This window comes from Hibiscus syriacus, unplaced genomic scaffold, assembly GCF_006381635.1.
Source record: "Hibiscus syriacus cultivar Baekdansim isolate YM2019G1 unplaced genomic scaffold, ASM638163v2 tig00000715_pilon, whole genome shotgun sequence".
Lineage (NCBI taxonomy): Eukaryota > Viridiplantae > Streptophyta > Magnoliopsida > Malvales > Malvaceae > Hibiscus > Hibiscus syriacus.
In genome coordinates this window covers 1,372,664-1,391,633 of record NW_024061811.1, presented here as the reverse complement: position 1 = coordinate 1,391,633, position 18,970 = coordinate 1,372,664, and the positions used below count along the sequence as shown (strand labels likewise).

Below are 18,970 nucleotides of genomic sequence, written 5' to 3'. Positions count from 1 at the left end.
AAATTCAACATTGCCTTACTTGCGAAACAAGCTTGGAGAATTCACACTAATCCAAACAGTTTGGTTAGTTGAGTTTTAAGAGTAAAGTATTTCCCCTCTACAACTTTTCTGAACGCTAATTTAGGTTCCCAAGCATCCTACATATGGAGAAGTATTAGGAGCTCTAAAGGTTTGCTAGAGAAGGGACTACGGTGGAAAACGAGTAATGGGTTAAATATTTCTAGTTGGAGCGCCTATTGGCTACCGAAAGGAATACCAAAACAGATAACTTCCACACGGAATGTTGAGTATGAAAGAGTAGCTGAGTTAATCTGCCCGATTTTAAAATAGTGGCACGAAGAGGTAATCAATCGAATTTTCATTGACTCGGAAGCAACATACATCAAATCAATTCCCATATCAAAGATCAACAGGACTTACAAGTGTGGAGTGGTGAGCATATTGGTGAATACACGGTGCACAGCAGATATAAACTATTACAGGCAACAACAAAGGATAATGATACAAAGGATGCAATATTTAGAAAACTATGGACATCCAACTGTAGAAAAATCACAATCAAAGCATGGAAGCACTACCACAATTATGTACCAACAAGACAGATGCTATTCAACAGAAGCATTATCAATGATCCACATTGTACATTGTGCCCAGACAAAATTGAGTCTAGCATTCACATATTCAAGGATTGTTTTCTGGCTCAACTGGTATGGCAGAAGCTACTATACCTGTGGCCACCACCTTCTAGCAGCTGGACTTTTAAGGAGTGGTTGAATTGGATTTTTGAGCACACCTCGAAACAGAAACGAACAGAGGTATTAATATACGAATCCATGAAGGCAAAGACATTAGGAGCGAAGAGATAATTACCCTGATTCGAAGCAAAACCCAAGAATTTGATCGAGTAAATGCATTGAACTCAAGACAGCAATCACTAGCCACAATAAGATGGTCTCCGCCACCCCCAGACATGGTAAAAGTAAACTACCATGCAAGCTTCAAAATGTAAGAGTAAATGTCAAACAGGCGTTGTAATTCGAAACCATCTAGGTTTCGAGATAGGTGCAAGCAGAAGAGTCACACACCGAATCCCATCAGCATTTGCGGCAGAGACAATAGCGGCGACCCATGCAATACAACTAGCGAACGACTTAGGATTTAAACGAGTGATACTGGAAGGCGATTCTCGGTCGGTGACGAAACGACTCACCTCGTTGTATCCAGACAACTCGGAGATCAGCGCACTCGTCTGGAAGGAACAACAACGAGCAAAAACTCTATCCCACAGTGAGTTTCGATTTTTCCTCCGAGAAGGAAACAAAGTAGCCCACCTGATGGCCACAAACGCAGAAATAGAAGAAGATGAGATATATTGGGTGGAGGAACTCCCCGAGAACGCGACACAACAGGCGGCGGAGGATCGAAGGTGGATAGACCCATCTTAGACCAAAGAATCAGGTTATGGAAAGGATTAATTTTACCACAATCTTTTTCACAGAGGCGCTTCAGTGGAAAATCTGGATATGGGTGAGGAGAATGAACAGCCGGATGCAAGGATTTTGCTTGATTTAGGACAAGCTTTAGGTTACAGACTCAATTTTATTTGCTTTGTGTAATACGCATCGTTTTTATGTTTTCATAATATCCGTCGTTTTTATTAAAAAAATGATGTCACACGATTATAAAAACATAACGTGTTACTATTAAAAACTCTGATATAAAAAATTAAAAATAAAATATTTTCAAATATTTTTAAAAAGTTATTTTTAAGTAAAATAACGGAAAGAAAAATAATTAGAACTACACTCTCAAAGTGCCTACTCCCCTAGCATCTGCATTCACCATCGGGATAATGATAGTCGGAGGCTCATCTAAAATAACGAGAGTTTCATGTTAGTACTGAACTATGTTTGTTAAATGATCTGCGCATTTATTCCCTTCACGAAATATTTTAAAAAAAATTAACAAGTTTTGGTTTTTTTAATTTCTAAATATTTTAAATTATTTACCATTTATATATAATTTCATTCTCGTTAATTTTATATTTTATATAAATTATATTTTATAATAAATTTTTGTTAAAATTTATAGAGAATTTTATTTTTTTGACAGATGCATATGAGACTGGTAGTTATCTCATGAATACATCTGTGAAGTTGAAGGGCACGTCGATATTTTTCCATTTATTTTGTTTTACATTAGATTTTTTGTTTATTTAATTTAGTTGGACTTCATAAAATTAAATTTATTGTAGTTTCCTTATTTATACTATTATTAACTTTAATGTTTATTTAATTTAAGGTTTAGGTTTAACGTCTGAAAATAGAACTTACAGTTTAATTTGTATAGTTTAAAAATAAATTTTAAATTTTAAAGATTTAAGTATACAAAATTATATACACAACTTATCTATAAAAAAGTTCTCTTAAATGTTTAACACAATATGAGAGATCAAAAATTTTATAAAAAATAAACTGAAAGTCCGCCTTCTCCGGGCGCAAGTGGGCCAGTCCACCTTCTCCGGGCGCAAGTGTGTTAATCCACTAGGGTAACGGAATATTTTACGAGAGCTGCTGTTTCTTTAGTGTAACAGAATAGTTTGTACCAGTCTTAGGCTTAGGCGGTTACGCCTTGTATATTTAACAAAACCTCCATTTCTCCAAATATTGAATGTCGGCCTCGCGAAGATTTCTCTGCACACTCACCCATCCATCTGCTCATACGCCCACTCTTTTTTCTTTTTATTGCTTTCCTTTCTCTCGCTCTCGCCAGTTCTCTACTCTAATCATGTCCCAAAATCAGGTAATACTACTTCCCTTTGAATTTAATCATGAGAAACTAGTGTTTGTTTCCCTTGTTTTGCTGAAAAGAAACTTTTTTGTTCTTCTGATTTTGTATGCAGCGAAGAGGCGGTGAAAATAGAAAACAACAATGGAAGCCCAAGTCAAAGCCGAAAGCCGTTACATCTGCTTCCGCATCGGTTGATGAAGCCGTTACTACCAAATTCGGTGGTTTGAGTATCTCTGAGGGACAAATTTGGAAGCCGAAGTCATATGGAACCGTGAGTGGATCCAACTCCGCTGACGCTAGTGCTACCGCTACCCATGTTGATGTTCAAACTGAGAAGAGAAGTGTTGATTTGAGTAAAATCTTTTTGAATTCTAATTTGTTAGAAAACTTCAAAGTTGATAATTCGACTTATTCACTCGCACAAATCAGAGCTTCTTTTTACCCGAAATTTGAGAACGAAAAGTCTGATCAAGAGGTAAACCGTTTCTTTAAAAAAATTCATCTTTTTGGATAAGGAAGCGATTTGAACTCTTTTGCCTTTACTAGTTTTAATTATGGTTATATATTGTGTTTAGATTAGGATACGGATGATCGAGATGGTGTCTAAAGGTTTGGCTACTTTGGAGGTATGGATCACGCAACACTTTACCTTTATTTTAAAAAAAGGGAAAAATGAATAGTGGTGAAAGTTCTTTACTCAGAAGCTTATGCTTCTTTTAGCTCTAAGGTTTTTGTACACCATTTCAAAAAGGCCATTGACATGTTAACTTTAAGATGGTTTCTTTTAAGTTCCTCTAGGAGTTGATTTTGATGCTTCCCTGGGAAGTTACTCAAATGGAAATGGAAATGGAAAGAGTAGGAAACAAAATGCAGAATCGTACCATTTGTTAGAAATTGAGTAAATGATTATTAATGTAAGTATTTAAACTACATTGTTCTATGTTAAATTAGTTTTATACTTTGTATTCTCAAGATTTTAGTTCAAAATTTCCATAAGCAGCAAGTAGAAAGTGACAACTGAATGGAAGGTTATTTTTTTTATTACTTTTGTTCTGAAAACAATTTTTAATTCTTATACATTTGAAATTACTGCAGGTTTCACTTAAACACTCTGGATCTCTTTTTATGTATGCTGGCAATGAGGGTGGATCATATGCTAAAAACAGCTTTGGAAACATGTACGCTCTACCAATCTTGAATCCTCTTCTCCCTATCTTAGTTTTAAATTTACTTTGGCTATCGTTCTTTTGTTTCTCTAATTTAATGATTCTAAGCACTTATAGACTGGTTTTCAAATAGCGGCCGAATAGCGGTATCGCGACCGTTATATCGCGGTCGCGGCGGTTTCCGAAACCGCTATCGCGGAAAATAACGGTGTGAAGCGAGATCACACCAATAGCGGCGGATCGCGGTCACAATTTAAAGGATCGCGGCCTATCGCGGCAATGGCGGACCGTTATTCCGCTATTATTTTGTTATTTTAATTTTTTTTAAAACAGGTTTTTTTTATTAAAAAAAACAGCTCCTTCGGAAAAAAAATTCACGATTGTGATATCTGCAATAGCATCCGTTATATCCACAACCGTGATAAACGTGACGTGACCGCGAACGTTATTTAAAACCCTGCTTATAGATATTTCAATTAACCAGTGGGTGAAGTATTGTTATGCGATGACATATGTATACTTTGTTTTTTTATCAGTGGTTATTTTTTATGTGTAGAATCAGTATTAGATGTGTTGTGTATTGGAGAAAAAGAGAAATTAATCGTTATACCATAGACTGTAGAGAGATAGGCATACCCCCCTTTTTGCAAGGTTCAATTCTTTAAATATAAAAATTGCATGTGAGGATGTGTTGATGAGATGCTCCTTTTAGGTGTTACTCTCCTTTGAAAAATGGATGCTTAGTGTAGGAGTTTCTCTGCCTTGGTAAAGGCACCTTACCTTTTTTCTAGGGGTTGGGGTTGGGGGTTGGGGCATCTATAATCTTGAAGGTTGAAGCAGCTGAAATTAGCACCTGGGCCTGAGTAGGTTTTTTCTCGAGTAAAATCTGCATATTAATTTTCTCCCTTTTTGTTATTGTAGAAAACAGACTGTGTAGAAAACAGACTGTAGAAAACAGACAAGTCTATTATTTTATTCTTGTGTACATTCAGTAGAACATATTACATATTTATATACAAATTATGCCTCTAAACTAGGAAACTCTAAGAAAGGAAACTAATCCTAGGAGATGTAATCCCTTGAAATAAGGGATTGAAAAACAGAAAATAATTACAGAATCTCTTAACTTAAGGGATTGACAACTCCTTTCTATAATTCCTACACTCCCCCTCAAACTGGTGTATATATGTTGTATATACCCAGTTTGAATGACATCTCATCAAAAGTCACTCGTGGAAGGGCTTTGGTGAAGATATCTGCCAGCTGTTTCTTCGTCGGAATGTACTGCAGTTTTGCAACTCCATTGTTGACCTCGTAAATAAAATGTCTGTCTATCTCAATGTGTTTCGTTCTATCATGCTGCACTGGGTTTTTTGCTATACTCATAGCTGATTGACTGTCACTAAAAATCTCAAAATTCTTCTTGTCATCTAAGTCCAGTTATGTGTGCAGTCTTTTAATCCACATTCCTTCACATATTCCGAGAGTCATTGCTCTAAACTCTGACTCAGCACTACTTCGAGAGACAACAACTTGTTTCTTACTTCTCCAAGTCACCAAATTACCCCAAACGTAGGTACAGTAGCCACTAACTGACCTTCTATCAGTTAATTCACCTCCCCAGCTTGCATCCGTATAAACCTTCACTGTTCTGTCTTGATTTTTTCTAAATATAAGTCCAGCTCCTGGGTAAATTTCAAGAACCTTAAAATTATGTTAACAACTTCCAAATGTTCTTCTCGAGGATCACTCATATGTTGGCTGACAATGCTCACTGAGTATGCAATATCAGGCCTGGTCAGTGAAAGGTAGATTAACTTCCTAACTAACCTTTGGTAGGTTTCCTTGTTTACTGGATTTTCAGTCCTTTCCTTGCAAAATTTCAAGCCTGGCTCTATTGGAGTTTCAACTGGTTTGCAGTCGAGCATCCCAGTTTCTACAAGAAGATCCAAAACATACTTACGTTGGTTTATGACCAGCCCTTCCTCGGACCTTACAATTTCCATACCCAGGAAATACCTCATACTCCCTAAATCCTTGGTTTCAAACTCCTTTGCAAGATTCATCTTTAGCTTTTCTATTTCTTCTATATCACTGTCAGTTATAATCATATCATCTACATAGACAATTAGGAGGGTTATCTTACCACTCGGTGTAATTTTTCTAAATAATGTGTGATCCGCTTGGCTTTGTTTGAAACCATTCTGTGTCATAGCCTTAGCAAATCGATCAAACCAAGCCCTGGGAGACTGTTTTAAGCCATATAAGGATTTATTAAGTTTGCACACAGTTTTCTTAGTGACCTTTCCTTCTAATCCAAGGGGGACCTCCATGTATACCTCTTCTTCAAGGTTCCCATTCAGAAAAGCATTCTTTATGTCCAGCTGATGCAATTTCCAGTCCATGTTAACAGCTACTGATAACAATATTCTTATGGTATTCAATTTTGCAACCGGTGCAAAAGTCTCCTGGTAGTCGATGCCATAGGATTGAGAAAAACCTTTAGCAACCAGCCTTGCCTTGTATCTTTCCACACTCCCATCCGAATGATATTTGACTGTGAATATCCACATGCATCCAACAGCTCTCTTCCCTTTTGGCAAATCTGTCAAACTCCATGTCTTATTCTTTTGCAACGCTTTTATCTCTTCTTCCACAGCCTTTTTCCACTCATGAGATTGAAATGCTTCTGTCACATTTCTTGGGATTTTCACAGTGTTAATGCTGGCAGTGAAGGCCCTGAAATTAGACTGTAATTTCCCATATGCAACATACTTATTTATGGGATGAGCAGTGCATTTTCTTACCCCCTTCCTAATAGCAATAGGAAAGTCATCAAGATCAACAGTAATAGCCTCTTGGTAACCATCATTACTTCTGTTTCAGCTGCAACAGGATCCGAATCTGGTTTTTGGCAAATGCTAGGCTGACTGATTTCTTCAGCAACATCTTTCCTTCTTCTTGAGTAAACACTGAGTTGTTTCGGTTGGGGAGTTATGGTTTCATGGTCATTGTTAGGTGCATTTTTGGTAGTGGTGGAAGGTGTTTTGCACGGACTAGAGTGCTGAGATAAGGAGGAATGTAATTCATCAGAGTTATTTAGGTTATTCCCATCACCCTCCCTGGGAACTGGGACTGTGCTAGCCGGCTTTGGAGAGACAGTAATAGGTAAGGAAAGGATAGGCTGTAAAGAAATATCGGTTTGAACAGGTTGAAATTCCTTGTAACTAATAGGCTGTAAAGAAATATCGGTTTGAACAGGCTGAAACTCCTTGTAACTCTCTCCTTGAATTTCTGTTCCTGAAAAATAAGGTTGGTTTTCAAAAAATGTAACATCAAAGGAGACATAGGTCTTTTTTGTGGAAGGTGAGTAACACTTGTAACCCTTCTGACTCGAAGAATAGCCCAAGAACACACACTTTATGGACCTAGGATCTAATTTCCCTCTGTTGTGGATATGAACAAAGGCTGTACACCCAAACACCCGAGGAGAAAGACTTGAGTTTAAATGTTTAAAATGGGGATACAACTGAAACAGAACCTTAGTAGGAATTTTGAAATCTAAGGTCTTACTTGGCATTCTATTGATGAGGTAAGTGGCTGTAAGAAGAGCTTCCCCCCAAAGATACTTAGGAGCATTAGCAGCAAACATAAGAGACCTAGTAACCTCTAGAAGATGTCTATTTTTCCTTTCTGCTATCCCGTTTTGTTGAGGTGTGTTGACAGAAGAAGGTGAACAATGCCTTTTTCCTTAAAGAAATACCCAAGGGTTTTATTCAAATACTCACTCCCATTGTCACTCTTTAGAATTTTGATTTTTGTGTCAAATTGGGTTTCAACTTTTTGATAAAAACTTTTAAAGAGATATTCAACCTCAGATTTTTCTCATTAAGAAAACCCATGTTGTCCTAGAGTAATCATCTATTTTTTTTATAAGAATTGAAGGCCTCGTTAAAAACCCCCTTCATAATTAATAGAGCTTGGAGAAAGCTCCTTAATCATTGGAAGGAGGAAAAGAGAGCCTTAGGATTTTATTCAACAACATAAAATACATAGGAAACAACCAGGACCACACCCCCATCAAACAATAATCAACATAAAGCGCTCAAAACCCAAAGCAAACCAAAACTATAACAAAAACCTACTCAAAACCGACACAGCAGTACCCTAGATCAGAGGGTGAGTCCTGATTCCCAAACTAGCAATACTATTACAAAGGATCAACCACAACAAAACCCATCGAAAAAGCACAAAACATTACAAGAAGCCTGTTACACTTAACCGATCCCCTGCTTAGCTAACCTGTCAGCCTCCAAATTACAACTCCTGGAAATCCATCTAAGAACGACCCCCTTAGCAGTAATAAGAGCTTCAATATCCTCCACCAGATCACTGAAAAAGGAAGGGGCATGTTGCAGCTTTAAAATCCAATCCACTGCACATTTGCAGTCGCTCTCAATAATAAGTCTTCCCTTTTTAGCCCAATTTGAGGAATAGAAAAAACTCAATCCTTCCTTAATAGCTTTCAGTTCAGTCAAAATAGGCAAACCAGGCCCTACTGCAGAAGAGAAAGAAGCTAAAGAGCCGCTGAAAGAGTTTCTCAAGACACCACCAATACCCCCTTGCATCCCATCGCCAGTCACTGCTCCATCAACATTGAGTTTAAACATATCCGCTGGAGGAGGAGACCAACCAATAACCTTTTTAGGACCAGAAGTAATGAGAAAAGAATCTGCCCTCGTTGGATCCCCTACTAAAAGGTCTATTTGAATCCGAACCAAAGGATGTTTAGCTAAGAACCATTTCGTCAATCTAAATCTAGTGATAAAATACAGAACTGAACTGTCACATTTTCCATTTTCAAAAACAACCAGATTTCTTGCCTTCCAGATTGACCAGAAAATAACAGTCGGAATGAACCTCCAAATAATAGAATTATGCCTAAGATTGGACCATGAGCAGAGAATAGAGGAAGGATCTTGATGCAGAGCAGTAGAAATATCCCATAACCTTAGAAATTTACTCCACAATCCCGAAGCAACAGAACACGTTAAGAACAGGTGAGCTATAGTTTCATCCTGGGAATTACATAATGGACACAATACTTCCGTTAGAGGGATCCCTCTTTTCTTCAATTTCACTCTAACTGCTAGTTTCTGATGGCAAATCTGCCATAAGAAGGTTTGAACTCTAGGCGGAGCCAAACCATCCCAAACCCACTTCTTCCACTCAAAACTCTCTTCAGAACTATCATATAACGACAATCTACAAGCTTTGATCGAGAACATGCCATCCCCCTTACCCGACCACCTCAGGAAATCATCGACAGAACATGACAGCTTAGTCTTGTCAATCAACAACATTAGATCGATCCACTGGTCCAATTCCCAATCACACAAATTCCTTCTAAGCTGGATGTTCCAAACCCAAACATTATCTTCATACCCACCAAACTCAGAGACCTTCCCCCATTTATTTGTAGACAAAGCAAAAATTCTGGGAAATTGATGATTTAAAGACAAACTAGTGATCCAAACATCAGTCCAGAAAGCAATCGACTGACCATTTCCCACTTGGATCTTTGAATTGTCTCTCAAACAGTCACCGATCTGATCATTCTTCGAAAAGTTACTTAGGATGCCTTTCCAAATCCAAGAATCAAAAGGAGAAGCCGCATCTGAAATAGAAAGGGACAGGACATCAACATTGTTTTTGCAGCAGATCAACTCCTTCCACAAGCTTCTTTTTTCATTTGCAAATTTTCAAATCCATTTCCCAAGTAGGACTCTATTTATCACCCTTAAATCAAGGATTCCCAAGCCACCCTCTTCAATAGGTTGACAAACCGACTTCCAACTCATCCAATGAATTCGTTTCTTATCAAGGTCTTCACCCCAAAGGAAGTTAGCCATCAGAGAATTCAACTTCTTAGTCACTTTGAGAGGAATCTTGAAAATAGATAAAAAAAAGATCGGTAAGGATGAAAGCACAGATTTAACTAGAACAAGTCTACCCGCCAACGACAATGATTTTGCTTTCCAACCTGCTAGTCTTTTATTAAAATTCTGGAAAACAGGATCCCACATACTCTCTGAATTCTTCCTAGTGCCAATCGGTAGACCAAGATAAGACATAGGAAAGGACCCCACTCCACAGCTCGCTTTCGTAGCCCATTCTTTAACCAGGTCAACATCCATATTAACTCCAAATAACGAACTCTTAGACAAATTTAAATGTAACCCAGACATGACCCCGAAAATCCTCAATACTCTTCTAATATTTAAAATCTGCATTGGAGAATCTCTGCAGAAAAGGATTAAATCATCTGCGAACTGTAAATGTGTCAAATGAAATGAGTTACCAACCCTACCAATGCTGAACCCTTGAAAAAGACCTAAATCAGCAGCCTTAATCAACATAAGATGTAACAGTTCCCCCACTAAATTGAACAGGAGAGGGAAAGATTGCACCCTTGTCTCAACCCTTTACTAATGTGGAATTCGTCAGTAGGACAACCATTAACTAACACCGAGATAGAAGTTGAAGAAACACAACGTTTAATCCATGAGATCCATTTTTCCCCAAAACCCATAACCTTCAATATTCTGAATAGGATAGGCCACTCAACTGAATCATATGCCCTACTAAAATCAGCTTTGAAAACAACTCCTTTTCTCCCTAGTTTTCTCCAATAGTCAATGCCTTCATTTTCCAGAAGCGCACAATCAATCAGTTGTCTACCCGGAATAAAAGCGAATTGTGAAGGGCTTACCAAGATATTAACAACAGAGACAAGCCTTTTCGATAGCACCTTAGAAATGATCTTATAAAGGCTGCCAACAAGACTAATAGGCCTGAAATCTTCAATTCCCTCTGGATTCGCTTTCTTAGGAATTAGAGTAATAAAGGAATGATTCACTCCCTTTTCCCATTCTTTACCTCTATGAAAATCTTGGACAAATTGCATAATATGCTCCTTCAAAATGGACCAAATTTTTTAAAAAAAACCCATAGAAAACCCATCCGGACCAGGTGCCTTAGCACTATCCGAATAAAAGACAGCTTCCCACTTCCTGTTCAGAAAAGTCCACCTCTAACCCAGCCTTTTGTTCCTCTGTCAATTTGTTAAAATTCAGATTACATTCGTCCACTTCCAGAGTTGAATTCGAATTGTAATTGACTTTAAAAAACTCAGAGATAATTGATCTAATCTGATTAGGAGTAATAATATCTTCCCCATCCACTTTCAAAGACGAAATGGCATTCACTCGACTCTTATTAAGTGCACATAAATGATAAAACTCATCAACTCTCCAAAGAACTCCTCTTTATCAGCCTCAACCGACAGACCATACACATTAACAACAACACATTCAAAGTTAACCAACTTAAACTTTCCTGATAACGCAATGAATCTATTCTGTTTAAGTTCCCTACTAACTTCAAACAGATTTTCATTCCACAAGCATATTAACCCCCCTGCTGAACCAGTAGCTGGCTGAAAGCTAATACCTTTCATGCAATTACCCCCCAACTTCCTCAGTAAACCCTTTCGACATTTATTCAATTTAGATTCCTGAATAAACATAATTACCGGTTTGACTTTTGATACTAATCTTGCAACTGCTCTTATTTTTTCTTTTTTTCCAAGCCCCCTAACATTCCATGAAATCAATCTGATTTGTGACATAATTATCAATATCAGCAAAACCTGACCATCCTGAAAACACCAACTCAAGACCTCCTAATAGGCCCATTCAGCTCCATCTTCAAGATCTCCTCTTCCAATACATGATTTCCCCCTTTGAAAGAGATCCCCAACATATCACAGACTTCCCTAGTAGCAGCAGCTTCCAATCTTGCTTCCACAGATTTGTTTAGTGACTCAGAAGTAGCACTATTTTGATCCAAAGGAACCCTGACCAGACCTCCATCTACCCTTTCATAAACTCGGTCATGGAAACTAATGGAAGCTTCACCCTCCGAACCAGCACTACCCGACCAAGTTGGAGCAATCCTAAACTTTTTGTGTTTTAAAAAACCTCTTCTTAGACCAAGAGAGAAAGGCTTTTTATTTATTCCCCTCCCCTGATAATCACCCAATAGCATTGGCGTTCCTTCCCTTTCCCTCTCAATCCCATCCACAGTACCATCTTCCTTTTCCAAGACTACAACTTCCTCTACTAGGTCTTCCTTTGAAAACTGAATTTGTATTCTGTTATTGGACCCACCAACTATTAAATTTGAATTACAATCAGGCGAAGCTCTAACCAAATCCTGCAAATTTGATTCAACCATCACATTTTGCTGTAACTCTTCCTGCTCCTCCATCCGAGCTTCCTTATGTTTATCATAGCCCACTCTAATTAAATTAACATCTGGCCCAGCTGTGATGGGCTCACTCAAGTCCTCTGATTGGGCTTTATTACTTTCGTTAGAAAAATTACTTCTATTCCACATACCCTGAAAGTTCCCTCTTAAATTCAAACTTCTTTCTGGAATTTCTGACACCTTTACTCCACTAGGTTGACCTTCTCCTTCCTTCCACATTAAAACTTGACCCCCTTTGCCGACTGCCACAGCTGTACCAACCTCTCTTACCAACCACCTATCTACATTGTCCCTAGTATCGCCAGCTATTAAATCTTGTCTCCCAACCCCATCAGAGCACCGACCTTCTTCCTCCTCTAAAAGTTCATCGCCTCTGATCACTCCCTTGCCGGCCACCGTTGAATTTCCTACTGAAAAACTTTCTTGTTTTTTATAGACCGACCCCACATTAATTTTGACCTTGAAAGATCTCCCATACGAACCCAAAATAACATAATCCTGAATATCAAAAGGACTGGCCACCCTCAACAGAGCCCTTGCCACCGCCATGTCCTTTCTACTTGCCGTTGATTCGTGGATACAGACAAGCTTCCCCCACCTTGAAACAAGCTTTTCCAGAAAAGAAACATTCCAACATAATAATAGAATACCAACAAGGTCAACCGAACCAAAGGCCATCGGAATACCTTCATCATTCAAAAGCGGATCAATCCAATCAAACCAAAAGGACAATTTCTCCAATCTGCTCGACCACGCTTCCTTAAATTCTTCCACCGAATCTAAAGTTAGGATACATGAGTTCCATGTATATCCCCATTTAGCACCCTCAACCATAATCCCCTCACTAGCCAGCCCCTTCAGTACTAGTTCCAGGTCAAAATGGGATTTAATAATCCCAGTCAATGATCTTTTCACCCAATCCCATTCAGCTGAGGGTAAATGCATCTCCTACAGATTTCTCATTCCAACATCCTTACTAAGGTGACCCTCCTTACTATTTTTACTCGTCGGATCTTCCCTCAACCCATCAGACGATGCTAATGCTTCCTTACATGATCTTTCATCCCTCATACGATTGAAAGACTCAGATCCAACTCTTCTTTTCCAGTTCTCTCTCTTAAACACCTTATCATCATCTTTTTTGAGATTTCTACTTACAATATGCCTATGGCTCTGCCTCCGATATCTAGCTGCACCTACCGAAACTTTCTTCCCGTTTATCCAAATACCATTGACATTCGCTATCGCCTTCTTCATTCCTTCCTCCTTCACAAACTGAACGAACGCAAACGTATGATCTCTATAATTTGGCTTGTTAAAATTATTCGGGATGTAAACTCGCGTAACACTACCCTGCTGACGAAAAATATCCTTTAATGTTCTCCAAGTGACTCTCTTACTAAGATTGTCTACAAACACCGTCCAATCCTCACCAGAGGACTGACCACCTAAGACACTCTCGCTCAAAGCCATATTTGAAAATTTTATTCTATTCTTTGGTGGTTCTCGTATCTAGAGTAATCATCTATAAAAGACACAAACCACTTATACCCAAAAATACTTTTGACAGGAGAAGGGCCCCAAATGTCACTATGGATGATGGAAAAAGGTGGTGTTGGTTCAAATTTGGTTGGAATATATGGTTCTAGTGTGTTTGGCCATTTGACAAATTTCACAGGAAAACAAAGTTGGATCTTTATTAATGAATAAGTTCGGTAACATTTTGGAAAGATAGAAAAAATTAGGATGACCTAATCTAGAGTGCCATAACATAATTTTATTGGTATTGAGATTAGAAGATAAAATTGGTTTCCTAAGAGCACTGGATAAGGCATGATTATGAGATGCTTTACCTCCAAGGGTGTACAATCCTTTGCCCAACCTAGCATTGCCAATCACCCTCTTCGAGCCCTGTGTCTGAAAAATGCAACCACCAGTACCAAACACAACATTACAACCAAAATCTTTAATTAATTTGCTGACTGACAACAGATTGCATGCAAGTCTAGGAACATAGAGGACATTATGAAGTAGTAGATTTTTGTTTAATGTAACAGAACCACTCCCTTTGACTGTAGTGAGAGAGCCATCTGCTATTTTGATAGAAGCTGGTAAGCTGCTTTCACTATATTCCTCCAAGAGATCAATATTTCCTGTCATATGATCTGATGCACCCGAGTCTATTATCCATTGTACCGATGAAGCATATGGATTATTTCCATCAGTAGTAGTATAAGTCACATTTGTAGGCTTGGCTGTCATACTGCTCAAAATCTGATGTAGTTCCTCTATCTGTTTCTTGCTAAAACTGCTTAAGGAATCATCTTGAGAGGCAATATGAGGCTCCTTTTGAAACCTGGACCGTGTGGGCTGCCAATCGGCTGGTTTTCCGTGCAACTTCCAACATTGATCTATCATATGGCCTGGCTTCTTACAATGTTCACACCGAAGGCGATTTTTCCTCTGTTGCTTTGAAAATTTGAAATTTGAAAATCAGATTGAGAGGGGCTGGTCTGGGAAGTGATTTCGGATGCTGAGGGATTCGGATTAGCCATGAAAAAAAATAGAGTTGAATAGGAATTGATTTAAAGAGAAGCGGAAATCGGATTGATCGCTCTAACCTGATAACATGTAGAAAACAGACTGTAGAAAACAGACAAGTCTATTATTTTATTCTTGTGTACATTTAGTAGAACATATTACATATTTATATACAAATTATGCCTCTAAACTAGGAAACTCTAAGAAAGGAAACTAATCCTAGGAGATGTAATCCCTTGAAATAAGGGATTGAAAAACAGAAAATAATTACAGAATCTCTTAACTTAAGGGATTGACAACTTATTTCTATAATTCCTACAGTTATCGTTTCTTTTGTTGTTCCCCAGATGATGGATTTACTGTTTTGCTGTAGTTACACTGCTGTTGGCGTATTTGTCCTTGGGCGCATGTTTCGTGAGGCTTGGGGAAGTAAAGCTGGAGAGATGCAAGCACAATTCAATGATTTCATTGAGGTAGCATTCTAAGCAACTGGTTTGGATGAACATATATTGCAAAGGAAATTCACAAAATGAAAATATTATTAATTCATATCATTCTGGCCAAGTAGAGTTTGCTCAATGTTTTCATCGAGGTATCGTCTGAGTAACTAGTGTGGATGAAAAGAAAGTTAAAAGGAAATCTGCAAAATGAAAATGTTATTAGTTCACGGCATTCTAGCCAATGAAAGTTTGCTTCATCTCTATCTATATGTTGCATGTTATTTTTGCTTTTCATTTGTATATATATAAATAAATATTGCTATGCAGTGGAGGTTGATGATGGTTTGATTTTAAGGCTCATGAAAGAGGATTGTAATTATTGATTTACTTTGAAGGCTCATGAAAAGAAGATTGTGATTATTGATTTGATCCAATGGTTGTTAAAATTTATTTAGGCTTCTTAATTGATAATTTTGTTATCTTTGTTATTTCTTTCAGCGGAATCGAATTTCCATATCAATGGAGTTGGTAACTGCAGTTCTTGGAGACCATGGACAGCGTCCCCGAGATGACTATGGTTAAGTGTTTGTCTCTTATTATTTTTGAAGTGTTTAACTAGCTGTCAATCTATTTTGTTGATGATTAACAAAATTGATAATATTGTAGTCTCTCCATTAGTGTTGTGGCATGATATGGGACCCGTAAGGATAATTTTGTTCATATGTTTTTCGGACTTGGCTGTGTGTGCTGGATATGCACAAGTGTCCAACACATACTATTTTTTAAAGATTTTGACATTTGGCCATATTTGGACGTGTCAGACACAATGTCAGACTTGGGTACTTCAGTAAAAATAAAAAGTCAATAAAATAGCCTTTTCATCTTAGTTAATGAGATGCGAGAGGGAATACTGTTTTTTGTTTCACCTTTTAAGAATTAAAATTGTTTTATATGGCTAGTGATATAATTATCTTTAGTAATATGATCCATGTTTAAAGTTGTTTGCTTTATGCTAATGTTTACACACTATTGCTTCCTTCAGCGGTAGTGACAGCTGTCACTGAATTGGGCAATGGAAAGCCAAAGTTCTACTCCACTCCTGAAGTAATTGCTTTTTGTCGTAAATGGCGTCTACCAACCAATCACGTGTGGTTGTTCTCAACAAGGTGATGGTGTAGGACTTGTTTAATCAAATTACCAACAAGAAAGCAGAAATTCTGAATTTGTATTTGTTTTTGAAAATCACTTTTATTTCCCTTGAGTTCTTTGATAAGTAATTTAAACTCAAATTTCTATTTGTTATACTTGGAATGAATTCTTATCTGTTCTTTGACTTGAAAGTTCAGAGTTTCTTAACATTGCTCATTGCAAGCTTGTGACAGTACTAGCTTATTTTCCATTCTTCAGCATTATCCCCTCCACCCTCACCCCCACCCCCAAACAACATATTTTTTGCTGCATTTATTCTCTACGCATGCATTATTCTTTATTATTTTTAGGTATAATTTCTTGATTTTGGTGCCCTTATGTAGTGTGTTCTGCTCTTAGATGCATAAATATTATGAAACTGCAATTTATGGCTTCTGATTATTCTTCTATAAATGAAGGAAGTCAGTTACATCATTTTTTACTGCTTATGATCTGCTATATGAAGAAGGAACAGCAACTTCTGCATGTAGCGCTCTTGATGAAGTTGCGGATATATCTGTACCTGGTAAAAGTTTTTTTTACTTAAAATGTCTTTCAGTTTTCACTTTCTGTTTCTTCAACTAATCCAATTATACTGGAATTATTTCCATTTACTGAGGTGATTTTACATTTCAAAAGCGGAAGCAACATGCTCATCTTTCTCTCTTATTTTTCCTTTTGTACTATCAGTGAATCATGCGAACAATTAATTCTGCATGATGTAGTTCTAGTCCATCTAGTACCACTCAGCGGGAGTTATTGAAATGAGAAAGTAGGATGAAAGACTAGATGGTATTTAATGTACTAAATGTAATCAAAAGGAAAAATGCTTATGGAAGGCATGTTCAAGTGTCCCTTTAATTTCTTTGAACGCAATGTGCTAGTATTTAATTATGACTTTTGCTTAACTATGCAGCTGTTGATCTTTGAAACACATTAAGCATGCAATGAACCCTTTAATGTCATTAAACTATCATATATTTTGAGCTTTCTACACATGATACAAAGAATTACTTTGTTATTTGATACTATAATTTTTTTTTCAAAATTTTTGGCTTACTTAATGGAGGTGAGCATATTTTTGTACATTTATCTGGGGCAATATTTTGTACATTTATCTGGGGCAATATGGGGTCTTATTGTCTAGGCTGTGAAATAGAACATTTTATATATTCTTCAAAAATCTCTTTTTAGCATACTCAAAAGTTTACAGTGTTACTGGATTCAGTTCATGTTGTACTTCTCTCTTGTAACTTCAAAAGAATTTATTGTGAAGTAATTGAGCAGCATTTAATCACCGTTTTATTGACGTGCAGGTTCAAAAGATCATATTATGGTACAGGGAGAAATCTTGGAGGGTCTTGTAGCTCGTATTGTAAGTCACGAAAGCTCAAAACACATGGAAGAGGTCTTGAAAGATCATCCTCCTCCACCAGCTGACGGAGGTATAATGGCACATCTCCTGCATTTTGTTTATGTTCTTTGTCGCTAAGTAATTTTCTTGTGAAGACTCTATGTCTTTCATCAAGTTTTTTTCCCCCTCTTAAATCACTCTTAACACGCTCTGAAGAGGAGAACATCTTGATTTACAGTTAGAAGCAGAATGAACTATCTAGGAAGCACATGATGACTAATATGGTTCAACCAGGTCCAGATAGTGTAATTCCTCCTCAAAATGCACAAGCACCTTTATGGCCTTACCCTTTCTTTTTTGTACAAAGGATACTATAACCTGGGGATAGAGAATGGGTTGTCAGTACTGAGAATTAACCTCAGATCTGCAAGATGCCCCTTGTAAGGGTGGTTATTATCCTACTGGGCTAAACTCGGATTTCACAAGCACCCTTACTATCCCTACATAAGCAGTGTTCTTGAATCATCATATTCCTTCATTTGTTGATTCCTTAGTTTCAAGCAAAACCTGTGAATTATTATTCTTAACTATGGTGTCATTCACTTTATTTAAAAAAAAAATCTTTATATGGTTAGACGAATGCTCTCCCTATCGAGTTCTTTTATTTGTCACGAACGGTTAAGTTTATTTTTTGGGCTGTTAAAAGACATGCATCTCTTTGGTCAAAACCAATTAATTCTGCTTTTGAATTATGGAATTTCCCTGCTTCTGTCAGCTGGCATAGATTTGGGACCAAGTCTAAGGGAAATTTGTGCTGCAAATAGGACTGATGAAAAACAGGTGACATGGAATTTCCTTTATGGAATGATATACTTGTCTTCTGGTTATACTTTATACTTTTGACTAATAGATTCTTATTAATTATGATCTATTTTTTAATTATAACCTTTTGCTTTTCTTGAAACCACTGCAGCAAATAAAGGCCCTCCTTCATAATGTTGGTTCTTCCTTCTGTCCTGATCATTCAGAATGGCATGATTCACATTCAAGAAATGCAGACAGATCTGTACTTTCTAAATTTTTGCAAGCTCATCCTGCTGATTATTCAACGGCTAAGTTGCAGGTAGACTACTCTCTCTTCTCCTTTTCTTCAACATGTA

At 37.4% G+C, this 18,970-nt stretch overlaps 1 protein-coding gene across 4 annotated transcripts in view; it reads left to right on the top strand.

The window, feature by feature from the left end:
* The first annotated feature begins 2,644 nt into the window (after window positions 1–2,644).
* Window positions 2,645–18,970, top strand: part of LOC120211561 (tRNA ligase 1-like) — a 37,170-nt gene continuing 20,844 nt past the window's right edge. The window contains exons 1-11 of one of the 4 annotated variants that reach the window (XM_039210078.1): window positions 2,645–2,802; window positions 2,903–3,265; window positions 3,366–3,416; window positions 3,886–3,968; window positions 15,202–15,301; window positions 15,767–15,845; window positions 16,311–16,434; window positions 16,876–16,982; window positions 17,773–17,889; window positions 18,583–18,650; window positions 18,784–18,933. In XM_039210078.1, coding sequence (XP_039066009.1) covers window positions 2,671–2,802; window positions 2,903–3,265; window positions 3,366–3,416; window positions 3,886–3,968; window positions 15,202–15,301; window positions 15,767–15,845; window positions 16,311–16,434; window positions 16,876–16,982; window positions 17,773–17,889; window positions 18,583–18,650; window positions 18,784–18,933 — 1,374 coding nt within the window. In that variant the 5' untranslated portion in view covers window positions 2,645–2,670. Of the gene's footprint in view, window positions 2,803–2,902; window positions 3,266–3,365; window positions 3,417–3,885; window positions 3,969–4,515; window positions 4,820–15,201; window positions 15,302–15,766; window positions 15,846–16,310; window positions 16,435–16,875; window positions 16,983–17,772; window positions 17,902–18,582; window positions 18,651–18,783; window positions 18,934–18,970 lie in introns of those variants that run through there. The other 3 variants (XM_039210071.1, XM_039210083.1, XM_039210081.1) reach the window with 3 other exon arrangements.